The 16,724-nt window shown below is 39.7% G+C and overlaps 2 protein-coding genes across 2 annotated transcripts; one reads left to right on the plus strand and one right to left on the minus strand.

The window, feature by feature from the left end:
• Positions 1 to 2,190: 2,190 nt before the first annotated feature.
• On the minus strand, positions 2,191 to 4,851 carry LOC143544122 (protein ARV 2-like). The gene is made up of 10 exons (XM_077036275.1): positions 4,832 to 4,851; positions 3,550 to 3,671; positions 3,415 to 3,462; positions 3,231 to 3,320; positions 3,113 to 3,158; positions 2,938 to 3,020; positions 2,760 to 2,854; positions 2,611 to 2,677; positions 2,459 to 2,534; positions 2,191 to 2,377 (listed from the first exon to the last, which is right to left on the minus strand). The coding sequence occupies exons 2-10, from the start codon at positions 3,634 to 3,636 to the stop codon at positions 2,262 to 2,264; spliced, it is 708 nt and encodes a 235-aa protein (XP_076892390.1). The 5' UTR covers positions 3,637 to 3,671; positions 4,832 to 4,851; the 3' UTR covers positions 2,191 to 2,261.
• Positions 4,852 to 6,619: 1,768 nt separating this feature from the next.
• On the plus strand, positions 6,620 to 9,792 carry LOC143544142 (cell division cycle protein 48 homolog). Its single transcript, XM_077036299.1, has 7 exons — positions 6,620 to 6,772; positions 6,865 to 7,030; positions 7,132 to 7,360; positions 7,455 to 8,515; positions 8,602 to 8,883; positions 8,973 to 9,332; positions 9,406 to 9,792. Exons 1-7 carry the CDS (start codon positions 6,744 to 6,746, stop codon positions 9,694 to 9,696), a joined length of 2,418 nt encoding a protein of 805 aa, XP_076892414.1. The 5' UTR covers positions 6,620 to 6,743; the 3' UTR covers positions 9,697 to 9,792.
• Positions 9,793 to 16,724: the final 6,932 nt, after the last annotated feature.

Raw genomic sequence — 16,724 nt, forward strand, 5'->3', positions numbered from 1 at the left:
TGATAACGCCAACGACTAAGCCTTGGCTTTTAATACCTAAAAATATATACGATTTAAAAACTAAAAATTTATTTTTGTTGACCCGAAACTTAGAATTCTGAACCAAGAACCAACCCGAATTGCTTCGTTTCAGGTTCGGGTTAGTATTTTCTTAGGTTCGAGTTTCTCGGGTCGGGTTAGTTTGGATTTGGGTACAGGTTTTCTTGGGTTGGGTTTTAGGTTACGGGTAAAAGTGACAGTCCTACTTCTAACTATTATATATAAGAATCACTACATTCGCTTTATGCAACTTTAAATCTTTTAAAATTCTTCTAACTCAGAATAATCACTATTATTTGAATATGGTTATAAGGTTAGTATGTATTTGTCATTTTTCTAGCAAATACATTCATATGAAATGAAACAAATCATTTTGTTATAGTTTAATTTTTGGTTTTTATGTTGCTTGATTATATAATTTTTTATTATAAAATATAAAATCAATTAAAAATTTGTCATACACAGAATATTAATGAAAACAAATTTATCATGACAATTAATTTCAAATTTTAAAGATTCTAATGATGATTATAACATCAAAGTGTAGGTAATATGATTTTTGGGATAATCATGGTTTTTTTTATAAACATGAGCAGATGTTCTCAAATGACATCATATTAATTGATTAAAAGCTATGATATTTTATTGTATGATTTTTTTTAATAATTTCATGGATATATTATCATTTATCTAGAGTTTGTATGTATTTAGAGAACATTTTTTTGTCACACGGACAACTATACGTGGATATATCAAGAGTTATAAGCAGACCTATATGTTACCTTATTAAGAGTTACAAGCAGACATGGACTAAAAATTACTAACAATGTATATCTACAAATACAATCACAAATGTAGTGTAAAAGGAAGTTTTTACTTATTTGTAACATATTTGTGTAATCTTAGTTATCTAATTTCTGTAATTTTAATGTTAATAGTAATTGTATTAACAATATATGATCAATTTGTTGAATATATTTCACTTAATAGTTAAAATTTAAACTTTTCATCAATTACCCGTGTAATACACGGGGTTCAAACTAGTTTATAATATACAAAGTTATCTATTTTAGTTGGAGAAAGATTTTAAAACAGTAAAACCTTGAAAGAGTAACCAGGTGGATATTGGACATTGGAGGGTAGGTACGACATAATTGTCGTTTTACGCGTGACCAAAAAGGATGTGGGTCCTACGCCTTGTCGTATCCAACGTCAGTGTGATCTGTTTGTGGGCCGTGGCCCATTGGTATGAAACGATGATACGTGGATTTGGACTTTACTTTTCAAAATAATATATTTTATTTTTTAGATTTTTATATTGAATTGAAATAAACAAAGCAGAGTGGTGCATCTACTACAAGTCTACAAGGCATGAAGCATGACTTCATAGCACTTAAGTTAACCCCATGTTGATTGTTTTAACCTTAATAAATTAATTGGATTTTAATAATCTCAACTTTAGTCTATAGACCATAATTAATCTAAATTTTGAAAATATTTACATACGATCAGGGCCGGCAATAAGGTGCGGCCGGGTAGTCAACGGCCACAGGCCCGACACTCCATAGGCCCAAATTTTATTTTTTTTAAATTATATGTATTTTTTATCAAAACAATATGTATATTTTGTGTTTGTACTCAATTACATAACCATTAACTTGGTCTAGTGACAAATGGGCATTACTACTAACCCAAATGTTATGGGTTCTACTCTCATTTGAGGCATGTTTAATTCTATTTTTATACAAAAGTTTTTTACACTTACACAACCCAGTTATAACCAAGTAAACCCATATAAAAATTAAATTGTTTAAACCCAACAAATTTCTTATTTTTTTTTATTTAAGGCCCGAAAAAAAATCGCCTTCGGCCCATTTTTTTTTGTTTTCTCAGAGTCAGGCCTGCATATGATCCAAACTTTGAGCGTATTTTTCTACAATAATCCCATTTGTATTTTCCATGTCATTAAAAAGTCAACGGTGTCACTTTTTAGTTCGTATGGAATTGTTGAAGAAAAATACATTCAAAGTTGGGACAGTCTATAAACGTTTCCTAAGGTGGAAGTTGGGATTGATAAACAATAGCCCGACAAAGAAAATACCAATTGTAAAAAAACCAATTATTGTATATTCATTAAGATATTGCTCTGTTACAAACAAAACAAAGTATACATACGAAAACATTAATCACTTGTGTAAACATTTTACATCTCCTGTTCCTCTTCAGAGCGTGATTAAGTTTGCAAGGTTAATGTTTAGCGCTAAACTGACGAAGAACTTGACGGCATGTGCACACAGGCAAACACCAAAACATTTACTCATTGCTGACTCACTCATCACTGAAAAACCACAATAAGTTAGCACCAAAACCACTTTTATGAAATGGAAAAACAAGCAACATCTTAAACCGTGCTTCTTACCATTTAAAGCCAGCGTGTTCGATGACAAGACAAATATATCGATTATGAAAATCACTGATGAAGGAAACTCCCACACCTAATAAAAAACAAACTCGATAATAAAGTAATCTTATTTGCATAGAATCAGAATAATTTAGAACAAGCAGGCATACCATCATTGCAAAAAGGAACAATTTTAAGTAGCTTGATGCAAGGATCGCGAGCCATATGCTTTTGTACCTGAAAATGGATCAATATATAAATCTAAAACATCGAATCAAATATATGGTAAAACACATAACAATAGTAATAATCTACAAACCTTGAAACTTCGGAGGACATGTTCAATAAGGATCTCGTTCCAAGAAGTAATATACTAATAAACAAAAGATTTCCAACAACAGCATCCAGGAGTATCTATAATCATAAGCAGGTTTTGAGTTCAATTTTTAATATTATAGATTAAAGATACTTAAGTATGAAAACGGTTATATGCATACCTTTCCACCGCCCCAGATCAACAAAGCCGTGCTCGGATTTGAACCTGAATCCTCGTTATTTGCAAGTAAAATGGATATTCTGTCTTGAGTAGCTAAGGTTAACAGGCTAACAAGATTGAGTATGTGATTATTATCTTACTAGTTTAATGAGTTATCATGTGTGTAAAATGGATACAAGCATCTAAGAAGAGAAACCCGAATGTCAGCTTCCACATTAGTCCCTGCAATAACATGATAAGTTTAATCACTAATTATAGATTCCAAACAACTAATTGCATTTTAGTGATATGTACCTCAAAGTTGATAGATTTGGGATCAAACATGTTGTAGAACAGATGTCTGTATGCCTTCGCCTTGTGAAGAATCAAATCAATTAGAAGGATCTAAAGAAAGTAAAGATGAAAGTTAGACCATAGTACAAACCAAAGTATGCATATGTGATGCATACATAAAAATAAAAAAGTAGGCTTCTTTTACCATGATTTCACATTCAATGTACTCATCTGCAACCGCTCTGCAATTTTGCTGTTGTCACAATTTAAATGAATGGTTAGATAACCTAAACAAGCAAGAGAAAACAGTTATGATTGAATGCTTAAATATATGACCTACACATTTCATGAGGCGGATATTTCCTGGTGAATATTGCACATATAGGCTTTTTATATGATGTCCGCATTGAACACATCGGTAATCCATCTCTTTCAATCAAGGGTTTGTCACGTTTGTCCTTCCTGAAAGTCGTATTAAACGAAACTGAGAACCGTCGGTAACCAATTCCATGTATAAAAACATTGAAACTATTGCATTTTTGCATGCTGCGATAATCAAATTCCACATTGCCTTTTTGCATGACAAAATGGTAAATAACCATGGATCACAAACTCATAACAATAAAAAGTGGTATGCATACTATGATTAGCTACAAACAACATTTCAAAGTGTGCAAATATATATTATTCGTTATGTCATGGTAACTAACCATCCTCACATCCACAAATTTGTGACACCTAGGGGTGTTCACGGTCTGGTTTGACGGTTTTTGGGTCAAACCGCAAGCCAAACGGTTTCTAACGGTTTGGCTCCAGTTTGATTTCACGGTTTAGGCCTTCATACAGATTGTTCACAACAAAGCAAATACATGAAAACAACCAAAAGTAGATAGCATATAAACGGAAAGTTAACATGTAAAGAAAGTTGGTCCATCGGCAACATATCATGGTATCAACACAATATTATGCCGTTCAAAAAAAAATATATATATGATATATCAACATAATGTTACATGCAAAACCGAAGTGACATAAAAATGAAGTCTTGCCCGCAATAATAATTAGTACATTGTGGCTTAGCAAAATGAGTTAAAATAAAACGCCCAAATTAATCGCAATTAAAATACATATAATCAAATAACTCGAATATTAAAAAAATTATGAATTAAATATAGTTAAGCTTTACGGTACGGTTTTATGCGAACGGTTTTTGGTATAAACCGCAAGCCAAACCTTTTGTTACGGTTTGAAACTTTTGAAGCTGAGAAACCGAAAGTAAAAAAGAAAAAACCGATGAACGGTTTCACGGTTTTGAACCGAACCATGACCACTCCAAGACTGACACCACCATCTGGTTTTTTCCATACAGCCTCAATCAATTAAGGTTTTCAAAGAGAATAATAAAAATTAAAATACTTGAATGATTTAACATCTTGAAATAGTATTTTAGTTAACCAAAATCATGTGTGATTCAACAATATGTAGAGTTAAACCAGAAGGTAAACTAATATCATGGTTCTGATCAGCACTATAAACCTATGCAGAACTAAACTAAACAAAACAAAGTGATTAGTTTAAAACATTATTCACTGATTATGTATAAATTAAAAACATAACTTTACCCAGAATTAGGAAACAGGAATGAAATAAAGTAGCAAACCTGGACACTCGGTGTTATTAGTGTTTCAATCCGAGGAGTCTTGGAACCTTAATCGGCGGATCCAGACATCGAGTTACCACACGAGCGCCCAACTGCCTGAGTTCAATCACCCCCCCCCCAGTCCACGACACCTTTTGGGCCTCAATTTGGGCATCACTTAACTTATCAGGGTCTAGTGGTTATTTACATGGGCTGATATCCAAACCAACACAACTTCAGATAATAATACCTTCGGTTTAAGATAGATGATTACAAACGGTATGTCTCTATGGTGATGACCAATTTTATGCTTGACATTAGGACTAACAAACGGGTCGGGTCATAACGGGTTAATTCAAAAAATGTTTAATTGGTTAGGTTTGGGATGAATCCGGGTCAAAACTGGTTTTGAGTTATAATGGGTTCGAGTCAGAATGGATTTTAGGTAAAAAATGGGGTGGTTTAAAAAGTGTTTTTTCTAATTACCGTATATTTCAATTATGCTTCTGGTTTTATGCACCGGTTACGTACGTTCAAGCGTCGGTACACGCGACTTGATGCATAACGGCTTTGCACGAGTAATCAAATATGATACACGTGACGTTGGTTACATGTGCTTAATGTTTGTTATGTGTGTGATGTCGTTTATGCGTTTTTAATGTCAGTTAGGCGCATCCCAACACCGATTACCTGTCAGATGCCGCGTTGCACTAGTATCTCCACCGCCATCTTGTTTGTTTCATGTCTTCTTGTCATAGCCTCTCTATTCATACACTAATGTGATGGTTCTCCAACCATGTATTTTGTCATCATCTCATGATTTGTGTCATAATCCTCTCAGACATCCATTTGATTATATAGTTCAAATTTTAAGCGTATTTCCCTTTTTAGATACTTCAAATAAATCCTTGAATAGTCTTTGCATTGCCTATAAACCTACTAGAACTCATTTCCCCGTTATTAGTACCTCACATCCATGTTTAGTAACGTATCACTCATTGTGTTATTTGGGGTCCATCTAGTACATCTCGTTCAAGTTATTGACATTTAATCACATTTATCGATGATTATGTCATTTACATGGATTTATCCATTAATTTCTTTTACCGTGCTAGATATGATGTTATGATTCTTTTCTCTAACACCATCAAACATTATTAATGCGATAGTTAACCCCAATTGATTCACATGACTTACCCATTATATATCATATCTATTGTGCACATGGATCACAACAAAAAAGGTAGTTGCACAAAAAACTATCACATGTCTCAAATTCCACAGAATTAATTGTTTCATGTCACATGACATATGACTGGTGGGGTGGGCAACGAGTAGCGCCCTCCGGTAACCCGATACACTGCCGCCACCCTCCCCATTTTCCCTAATGGGTGTTGATTTTAGGTAATACAACCTGAAGAAAGCAGATGAGAGAGTTAACATGTCCGTGTGTGGGGTGAGGTGAGCAGCCTTTTGCAGGTGATGTTTCGACAGTGATAGTGAGTCCTAATAGGTGGAAGGACAACAACTGAGTTGGAGGCCGGTGATGGGTGATCCTACGGATGGTTGCGGGTTACGCCCCCTCACTCTAACCATGTTGATATGATGTTTATACAAATGTGGGCTTATTTTAAGTTTTTAACCCAACTCAATCCTTTTTGTAACTCTTTTTTGACCCGGATATGCTTAGTCGGTTGTTGCTACAATATCTTGGAACTTTTTTTAAAGAAAATAGAAGATATCTTTTTTTACAAGAAAGGTTTGCAGATATATATACACAACCAAAAACCCACCCAATTCCAAGATCATCATAATAATAATAATAACAATAATCCATCAAACCCTCGACTCACAATTCTCAAATCCTCACAACTCCAAACAACAATCAATCAATCATGACTGATCACGCCGAATCATCAGACCCGTAAGTACCAATTACCCCTGTAAACTAATACTATCTTCACTCTGTTTTCTTAATCAATTCAACAATTTGAATTCAATTGTTATTGTTCACAGTAAGGCTGCCAAGAAAGACTTCAGTACCGCAATTCTCGAGAGAAAGAAGGCGCCGAATCGACTCGTTGTCGATGAAGCCATCAACGATGACAACTCAGTTGTCTCCATGCACCCAGAAACCATGGAAAAGCTTCAGCTTTTCAGAGGCGATACAATCTTGATCAAGGTACTAATTGTTATCTGGGGTTTGTTGAATTTATGTTAATTTTGCAAGATTAGTTGTTAAAGTTAGGATTTTTATAGGGGGTATGTGTGTTTTGAGTGTAGGGTAAGAAAAGAAGAGATACTATATGTATTGCACTTGCTGATGACACCTGTGAAGAACCGAAGATTCGGATGAATAAGGTTGTTAGGTCGAATCTTAGGGTTAGACTCGGTGATGTGATTTCGGTGCATCAGTGTCCTGATGTTAAGTACGGGAAGCGCGTTCACATCCTTCCGATTGACGATACCATTGAAGGAGTCACCGGAAATCTCTTCGATGCTTTCTTGAAACGTACGTTTAATATTATCATAAACAGTTGCAGTTTGTCGGTGTCGTTTATCGTTAATGTTCTAAGAATCTGTTTGTTTGTTTGTAACGATTGCAGCTTACTTTTTGGAAGCATACCGCCCTGTGAGGAAAGGTGATTTCTTTTTGGTAAGGGGAGGAATGAGGAGTGTTGAGTTTAAAGTTATCGAAACCGACCCTGCGGAGTACTGTGTGGTTGCACCTGATACCGAGATATTCTGTGAGGGTGAGCCTGTGAGAAGGGAAGATGAGGACCGGTTAGATGAGATCGGTTATGATGATGTTGGTGGTGTTCGTAAACAAATGGCGCAAATCCGTGAGTTGGTGGAGCTTCCGTTAAGGCACCCGCAGCTTTTCAAGTCGATTGGAGTTAAACCGCCAAAGGGTATTCTGCTTTACGGGCCTCCCGGGTCTGGAAAAACTTTGATAGCCCGGGCTGTTGCTAATGAAACCGGTGCTTTCTTTTTCTGCATTAATGGGCCGGAGATTATGTCGAAGATGGCGGGGGAGAGTGAGAGCAATTTGAGGAAAGCGTTCGAGGAAGCTGAGAAAAACGCACCGTCGATTATTTTCATTGATGAGATTGACTCGATTGCACCAAAGCGTGAAAAAACTCATGGTGAAGTTGAACGAAGGATTGTTTCACAGTTATTGACTTTAATGGACGGGCTGAAATCACGAGCTCACGTGATAGTTATGGGTGCAACTAACCGCCCTAACAGCATTGACCCTGCATTGAGACGGTTTGGTAGATTTGACCGGGAGATTGATATTGGCGTGCCTGATGAAGTTGGTCGTCTTGAGGTTCTTAGAATTCATACCAAGAACATGAAGCTAGCTGATGATGTGGATTTAGAGAAGGTTTCTAAAGAGACACATGGGTATGTTGGTGCTGACCTGGCAGCTTTGTGTACCGAGGCTGCACTTCAATGTATCAGAGAGAAAATGGATGTGATTGATTTGGAAGACGAGTCTATCGATGCAGAGATTCTAAACTCTATGGCGGTTACGAATGAGCATTTCCAGACTGCTCTCGGGACCAGCAATCCTTCGGCTCTTCGTGAGACCGTTGTTGAAGTGCCCAATGTTAGCTGGGAAGACATTGGTGGACTCGAGAATGTTAAACGCGAGCTACAAGAGGTGACAATATTAATATATTTATACATTTATCTTTTCTTTACTATGATATAGTACATTATGATTAACGGTGTTAACCGGCTATGCAGACTGTTCAATATCCAGTGGAACATCCAGAGAAATTTGAGAAGTTTGGTATGGCTCCGTCTAAAGGAGTTTTGTTCTATGGCCCACCCGGTTGTGGTAAAACTCTCCTAGCCAAAGCTATTGCAAACGAGTGTCAAGCTAACTTTATCAGCATCAAGGGACCCGAGCTCCTTACAATGTGGTTCGGTGAGAGCGAGGCTAATGTTCGAGAGATTTTCGATAAGGCTCGTGGGTCGGCTCCGTGTGTCCTCTTTTTCGATGAACTCGATTCCATTGCTACCCAGGTTTGTTTCACTTATTACCTAATTGAAGCAGTTCCAATATTATTATATTATTAACTTTTTTGTTTAATTACGTGATATATTATGTATAGAGAGGGAGTAGTCAAGGAGACGCTGGTGGTGCTGCTGACAGGGTTCTCAACCAGCTTCTGACTGAGATGGATGGAATGTCTGCCAAGAAAACGGTTTTCATCATCGGTGCAACTAACAGGCCCGATATCATAGATCCCGCACTTTTGAGGCCTGGCCGTCTTGATCAGCTGATTTACATTCCTTTACCTGATGAGGAGTCGCGTTATCAGATCTTTAAATCTGCATTAAGGAAGTCACCAATCGCTAAAGATGTTGATCTGCGAGCTCTTGCCAAGTACACACAAGGTTTCAGTGGTGCTGATATCACTGAAATCTGCCAGCGCGCCTGCAAATACGCCATCCGTGAGAACATAGAAAAAGTTAGTATCCCCATTCCTCATTCATAATATGTTATTCCTTTTGCGGATGTATAACTGTTTGTTATTTTGGTAGGATATTGAGAGGGAAAGGAGAAAAAGTGACAACCCGGAGGCTATGGAGGAAGATGTGGAAGATGAGGTGGCGGAGATCAAAGCTGCTCACTTTGAAGAATCGATGAAGTTTGCACGAAGGAGTGTTAGCGACGCTGATATAAGGAAATACCAGGCGTTTGCTCAAACGCTGCAGCAGTCGAGAGGGATTGGGTCTGAGTTCAGATTCTCGGAGACGAGTGGGCGTGCAGCTGCTAGTGACCCGTTTGCTTCCCCGGCTGGTGCAGCCGATGACGATGATCTCTATAATTAGGTTTTATCGAATAAATGTCTACTTGTTTGGTGTGCTTTTTATCTATGATTAATAAGATGTTTCTAGTCTGTATGTTTAATCGGTAACTTTGTAAAATCATGTTATGAGTTTGTGAAATATATCCTTAAATATCATATTTGTGTGTTATCTGGTGATACTGTTAGTTTAAGAGTTTGTTTCGATTATGCAGTTTTTTTTTTAAATTGTCTTCCTTGGGTGGCTTGTCATCAAGGGATGTTAGCCAACCCAGAAGATCTATAGTCTCGGGTAGGTCAAGCGAACTGATACATTTCATTGTTCGCCTAGTCTTATTTTAATAGAAACAGCTCTTAAATGCCTTTATAATGTTTTTGCTAGTATTTGTTTCTTAAGAATGCATTTCTATATAGCACACACTAGATACTGGACCAGAAAGTGGAGTGGTTCCATTTGCAGGCTGCAGCTTTAGACTGCACAAACAGGAGTGAATTATTTGGAGTAATTTTTGTATTTATTCATTCATCACTGAAAACGCTTTAATTAAAATATTTGCTCTCTTTTTTATTAGAGATGAAAGTGATAGATACTAGAAACCGAATGTGTATGTGTTTGTTTGTGTTTACTTGTTAATAGTATAAACGAGTGTAAAAGAACAGATATAGATAGTAATAGGTCTAAAAAGTTTAAATAAATATATTGATGAACTCAATTAGAAAACACATATATATGATAATGATTTAAGAAATTATAAAGCAATAGTTTGTGATGAAAGATGACTACGTATAAGTTAATTACCTACAATTTTTTTTTTTTTTACGTTTGAAGTCAAATATCTCTCATGATTTATTACACTTAATATATTTAATGTTTTATTTTTATTACTATAAATACCCGGAGGCGAAATAAGAGAAACGGAAAAACAAATCCTGGCTTCACAAAATTTTAACATGTGGCATACCAAGTTATGTAACCTATCTATTAGGTATAGAACAAATGTAATTTGGTGATTACATATGAATGCAAACAAACAGAAATACATGAATTAAATGAACTAATGTTCATGACAACTATGTGTACATGTTGGTTCATTTAACTAAATGAACAAAATGTTTATTTATAAAAGAAGGGTAAGCAATCATAACCAAACTTCTTGCCAAATACTTTTCTAATCTTGTGAGTTAAAACTTTAAAGGCTCTTCGATTCAACTTATGATTAGCTATATTCCATAGTACCAACGCCACTGTTTCAATTGATCAATTATTCAAATTACTGCAAGATAGCATGTGGATGTGGACATATTTGCAAAGAATAATCATTTCATTCAAAAATAGTGACATGAATACATATAGTATATTGTAATGCATGTAGTTTGGGAAGTAATTGTTGATGCTGTAATTTGCAAGCCCGAATGAATTATAAGGGACCTAGTAATGCGCTTTACACGCAGAAGCCACACAGTCTCAAAACACGTGTGTCCCACACATGTGCTCCACGACTGCTTTAATACTTGCACGCCATCTTAATATTGTCAGAGACGCACGTCGTGTTTGTTTTATAGCTCAATATTTGACTAGACTTTTTGTTCCCCAATCTCTCTTCTTTACTTCCAACTTCCACTTCACTCTAAATAAACCAATGTACTATTTCTTTCCTTTTAAAATATAAATTTTTTAATATTCAAATATTCTTGTTAATTGTTAGAATATGTGTTATGGAAGAGTTTAAAGAGGGTTTATGTGAAAAAAAAATGTCATATAACATTTTGTTTAGGCATGCTTTTATTCATCTTCGCAATGTTAAAAGCCTTAAATAAGGCCGAGGTTTTATGTGAAATGTGGTATTGAATCGAGGTGATTTATTTCATTGGTTATATATTATGTAAAAAAAGAGTTTAAAAATCATCAAATGGTGCCCTACGCTCTCAACTCGATCCCCCTCTAGCGTCCCATCATGGTGGTGTTTGGGCTTCGTAACCGCAATCATCTATTATTAAATATTATAGGAAATAGAAAACAAACAAAATATCAAATGATGCCTACGTTTGCGACTCCAGCTAAACCCCTGTCCCCCGAGCCCCCTCTAGCGCCCCTCTGTGGCGGCGTTTGCAACCCGCATCCAACTGATGTGATACCAATTGTGAAAAGTGTGAAAGAGATTGTAATTTGCTTCTTATTATATTTATTTGTGTTTCATAAGTTTGAATGATCTATGTATATACATATATACTATACGTTTTTAGAAATGAAGTATTTATCTCTTTATAAATTTAAATTTGATTAATCCAACTTACCCGTGACCTTAAGGATTATAGTTCAATGGTGTCCGGAACAACATGTTTTGGAACCAATAGTCCAATGGTGTGATTTTTTTCTCTCATAAAATGAGTTTAAATTTTTACAAGCATAAGATTAAATGAATTTTATATGTAGAAAATTGTCGTTAAAAAAATATAAATAAAAAACCTATATGCATGTCTTGAAAAGGAGAGCATTACTGGCAAGTGTTTAAAAAAAAGAGGAAAATGCAACAGTAAAAGGTGGCCGCACGAGAGGGGATCTGTTGGGGGAAATTTAGATGACTCAAAAAACAATTATTTGAGCTTTTTAACATTATGGAATATTTTTTTCAAAGAGTAGTTGATTGCTTTTATTTATATTTTTTAAAAGATAATCCTCTCTACTTAACTACTTAACTGAAGAAACACTAAGTGACCCGGTGCAGATTATAGATAATCTGGGGGTTAAGTAATGTTTCCCACGAGAATGAGGTCCAACAGAGACGGTTGTTCTTCAGGGGACCTGCAAAACAAACACCGTAAGCTCGTCACTGAGAAGGGGGGGGGGGTTCCTCCTTGTGACCACCCTCCGGCGTGAGAATCAGACTAGATTGCTCTGAATATAAGTGTATATTAAGAGATTGCTAGATAACAGGATAGCAGATGATCTTACCATTCCAAGATGTTGGAGTATTTATAGCCGAAGGTAGGTTTCCTAGAAGGTACAGCCGGCTGAATAGTATTCCTGTTCTACCAACAGTGGACTATGCACAGGCCATACTGGTTGGTGGATAGGTTACGGCCAACAGTAACAAAGTCGGCTGCACTATTCCACCAACTGTAGATTATGCACGTCCCACCTACTGTGGATTATACGCAGGCCATGCTGGTTGGTGAATAGGTTACGGCCAACAGTAACACTATTCTACCAACTGTAGGCTGCGCACGCCCCTCAGTAAGAGTTGGTGAGTAGGCAGCGGCTAATAGTGACAAACAGTACTAGAGGGTGCTCCTCCTCGTACTGTTGTCGGTGAGCTGTCACCCTGTGATTGGCTCATGGGCTGTTCTGGTCAGATTGTCTGTCCTATCCATACCTTGGTAGGTATAGTACAAAAGATCTTTCAGAATCATACGGACTGGCTCATTTTGGCGGGATTGTTCCCGCCTTGCTCATTCCTTCATGTGACTACTGAAGTAGCTATTGTCTTGTGCGTGTAGCCCTGCTGTCTGCGGGTAGCCTTCCCTGATGGCTTGTATCCGCAACTGCGGGAACAGGCGGGGTACTTCACCATTGGGAGGCTTTCCCTGCGTGTACAGCTTGCATACTGCGCGTAAGGTTCTCTGAGCATGGTGGGTCCTGCGGGAGCAGATGGCCTTTGCGCAGACGTCCCTGTTCAAGGTGAGTCTTGCGGGACCAACTGGGCTCTGCTGGGACCTACCTCTTCAAGTCCCCCCAGTCCAATGTTCTTCTCATGAATGTTTAATAAAGTGAGGTGAACTTTTGGACTTTAAGCAAGGGGTTTTGAAAAAGGTTTTTAGTTTTAAGGTTCTCCGTGGGGATTCTTCCCGCGGGTTTCCTAATGTCACTTGCAAAAATTCCCGATTTTTTTGCTTGATCTTTGGGTATGATGCGGGTAGGTATGTAACCTTCTCGCAAGTCAGGAGCGTTGAGTCTTACTTGTATATAGTCTCCATGGGGTTCTGGTGGTTTTCAACATAGTGATCAACTATGCTAAGACCACCAATTCCATCACGGAGTTTCAAACAATATAATTCTCGACGTTCCCGTTATGCGGGGGTGTTATTCCTCTATCCGCAAGCATTGCCCAGAAGATCCTTCTTGGTTTCAATTCTCTGCGGGGCGCTAGGTATGTGAAGGGTTTTGCCTTAACACTACCCGCGCTCGTCTTACGGTTACTTTACTTCCAAGGTACTGGGGTCCATTCCCTGCGGGTGCTAGGTATGTGAAGGGTTTTGCCTTAACACTGTACCCGCACCTGTCTTATAGTTACTTGGTTGCCAAGGTATTCTTGGCTTCAATTCCCTGCGGGTGCTAGGTATGTGAAGGGTTTTGCCTTAACACTGTACCCGCACCCGGCTTATGGTTACTTGGTTGCCAAGGTATTCTTGGCTTTCAATTCCCTGCGGGTGCTAGGTATGTGAAGGGTTTTGCCTTAACACTGTACCCGCATCCGTCTTACGGTTACTTGTTTGCCAAGGTAAGGGGTGTTTTCCCGCTTACTTTTGAATCTTTTTTGAATTTTGAATTTCGAAATTCGAAGAGTTGGTGGAAAGATAGGAACAGTCCAAACATCTGAAACGTCGTGCGACGGTTTCTTCTGACTGTGTCAGGACGTGCAGGAAGTTATGGTGACGTGACAGTACATGGTCATTCCAGACGCTTTTTCAGGCGCGTGGGCGCGATTTTTCGGGCGCGTGGCCGCGAAATTAATGGTACGCGTCCTGTCAACAGCTGTTGCCAGCCTGCTTTTTGCCACGTGTCATAGTTTCATTGCACCTTCGATTTCTCTCTCCTCCGCATTAAATTCATCGCATTAATTGCGATTAGTATATAAAGGGGGAGAGGGCTCTTTGCAATCCACACCTTCACCATTCTCTTCTTCTTCTTAGCGATTTCCGGCAAATACTCCCCTTTTCAGGCAAGCATTTTCCCGAAATCGCTTTCTTTCTGCAAAATGTCTTCTCGTGATCTTGAGTCTTCGGCCGATGACAAGAGTACTGCTGGTGAGTGCCAGTGTGCTCTGCCCGGCGATCAGTACCGGTATGTTGTTAGGAAGTTCATGCTCGATCCTTTCGAGCCTGAGTTTCCTGAACCCCATCAGACCGTGTACGATGCCCCCAGAGGCAAGATCGGGGTTTATGCAGCATTCTTTGTCTATGGGAATCTTAGGTTCCCATTGACAAAGTTTGTTTACCGTGTCCTTGAGAGGCATGGTGTTCATCTGACCGAGATGCACCCCATGGCGATCGCCAAGATTCGCCATTTCGAGTGGGTGTGCCGGATTCTGGGCATTGAGCCCTATGTGGACCGCCTGATGAACTTCTATACTTGGAGGTGCATCCAGGGGTGGTACACCCTGACAACCCGGATCAAGGGTTTGAAGATTTGCGCGACCGAGCGCAGTCTCCGATCGTGGAAACGGGAGTTCTTCTACATTTCTGCCCGCGCCATCCCCATTGCCATGAAGTTTAAAAATGGCCAAGCAATTCTGAGCCACCACGCCACCAACTACCAGGAGGCGGAATGGTTTGCGAAGATATCCCGGGTCCAATCTCCGGTTTACCGGTTTGCGGAGTCCGGGATGGTGATGCTGGGGATGAGCCGGGTATGGAAGGAGGCGTCTCAGGTTCCCATCCTTCTCGAATACGGTTTGAACTCTACTCCTTATGGTATGTCTTGTCTTTCTTGCTGATATGAGTTTGTCTTCTAACTGTTTCTTTTCTTTCAGAGGGGAACGATTTGGAGTCGCTCCTGTACCCGCGGGAAGCTGACGGTCCCGTGCGGGTGGGTACTCGTGCTCTTGACGAGAACGAGTTGCCCATCCTGGAGCAAACAGCGGATCGGTTTGTGGAGGTCTATCCGCTGGGCCACGAGATCCTGAGCCACCGGCGGCCAGGTAAGGCGTTATTCTCTCCTCCACCCCTCAGTGCTGTACCCGCTGCTGGAATTCCTGACATCCTGTCTTCTTCTGAGGAATCCGCAGATGGTCCTCCGTTAGTGCGGAAGAAGAGGGCTGCCGGAGGGAAAGGGAAGGAGAATGCGGCCTCCACAGCCGATCCAGTGCTCCTATCTGACACTGAGTCAGATAGTGAAGAGGTGGCGGGGAACCCCGGTGGTGAGAAGACCACTGTTCCGGAGGCTACGAATGTTACCTCCGGAGTACCAATGACGACGACGGTGACCGGCATCAAGAGACCGGCTCCATCGGGTTCGTCCCAGCCCGTCCGTACGTTCAAGCTCAAGAAAACCCGTAAGTACAACTTTCTCTTAGCTTTTATCTTCGTAGTTTAATCCTTGTCTTTTAACACTTTTCTTCTTTACGCAGGCGTGGATGTTGGCGCATTCCAGGGTCAGGGGCCGAGTATTACCTCTCCGCCAATGACGGTAGGCTTGGTCAGCCTACCTGAGGCGTCGACCCAGGCGCCTGCGCCTGCTTCCGCTGGTTCAGTTGCTCACTCCTTTGAGCCGACTGTTCCAGCCGAGATGACGTCGCCGCAGGCTGTGAGGGCGATTTTTACAGCATCCTTCACAGAGCCGGCGGTTACTGTTGCCGCGGATTCTGCGGCAGCGACCGCGGCGGCGACCACGGCGGCTGCTACCATGCCCCCGTCATCGGCAACGACGGCCGGACAATCAGGTACGCGTGGGGCTTCTCGCATCTCTCCGCCACCTTCCCATCTGCCTGACCTCTTGGATAGATTTCCATTGGGTTCAGGTGATGGGTTCGGCGGCTATCGGCCTGTAATTGACCCTACAGGTGCGTAGGGTTCTTTTGGCCCATTTTTCTACATATATTTTTTATCATCTTTTCCTAACTGCTTTTTGTTTTCTGCAGTGTCGGATTCCAATGAAGTGTATGTTCCGCGATGGAACATACGCCGAGGAACAACCCTTCGTACCCCTGTGGAGTGCGTGGAATGGGCTCGCCACGCTGCTCCCCATGGTGCGTTGGGGGAAGCCATGGCTAGCTACCAGGAGGGTAGGCTAACCAACGAGCTTCGGGTTCTCCAAGCCCGGATGCAGCCGCGCGT

The sequence above is a fragment of the Bidens hawaiensis genome, unplaced genomic scaffold, assembly GCF_021521415.1.
Source record: "Bidens hawaiensis isolate Kalapana, Puna unplaced genomic scaffold, B.hawaiensis_p1.1 tig00013428_1, whole genome shotgun sequence".
In the NCBI taxonomy this organism is placed as follows: domain Eukaryota; kingdom Viridiplantae; phylum Streptophyta; class Magnoliopsida; order Asterales; family Asteraceae; genus Bidens; species Bidens hawaiensis.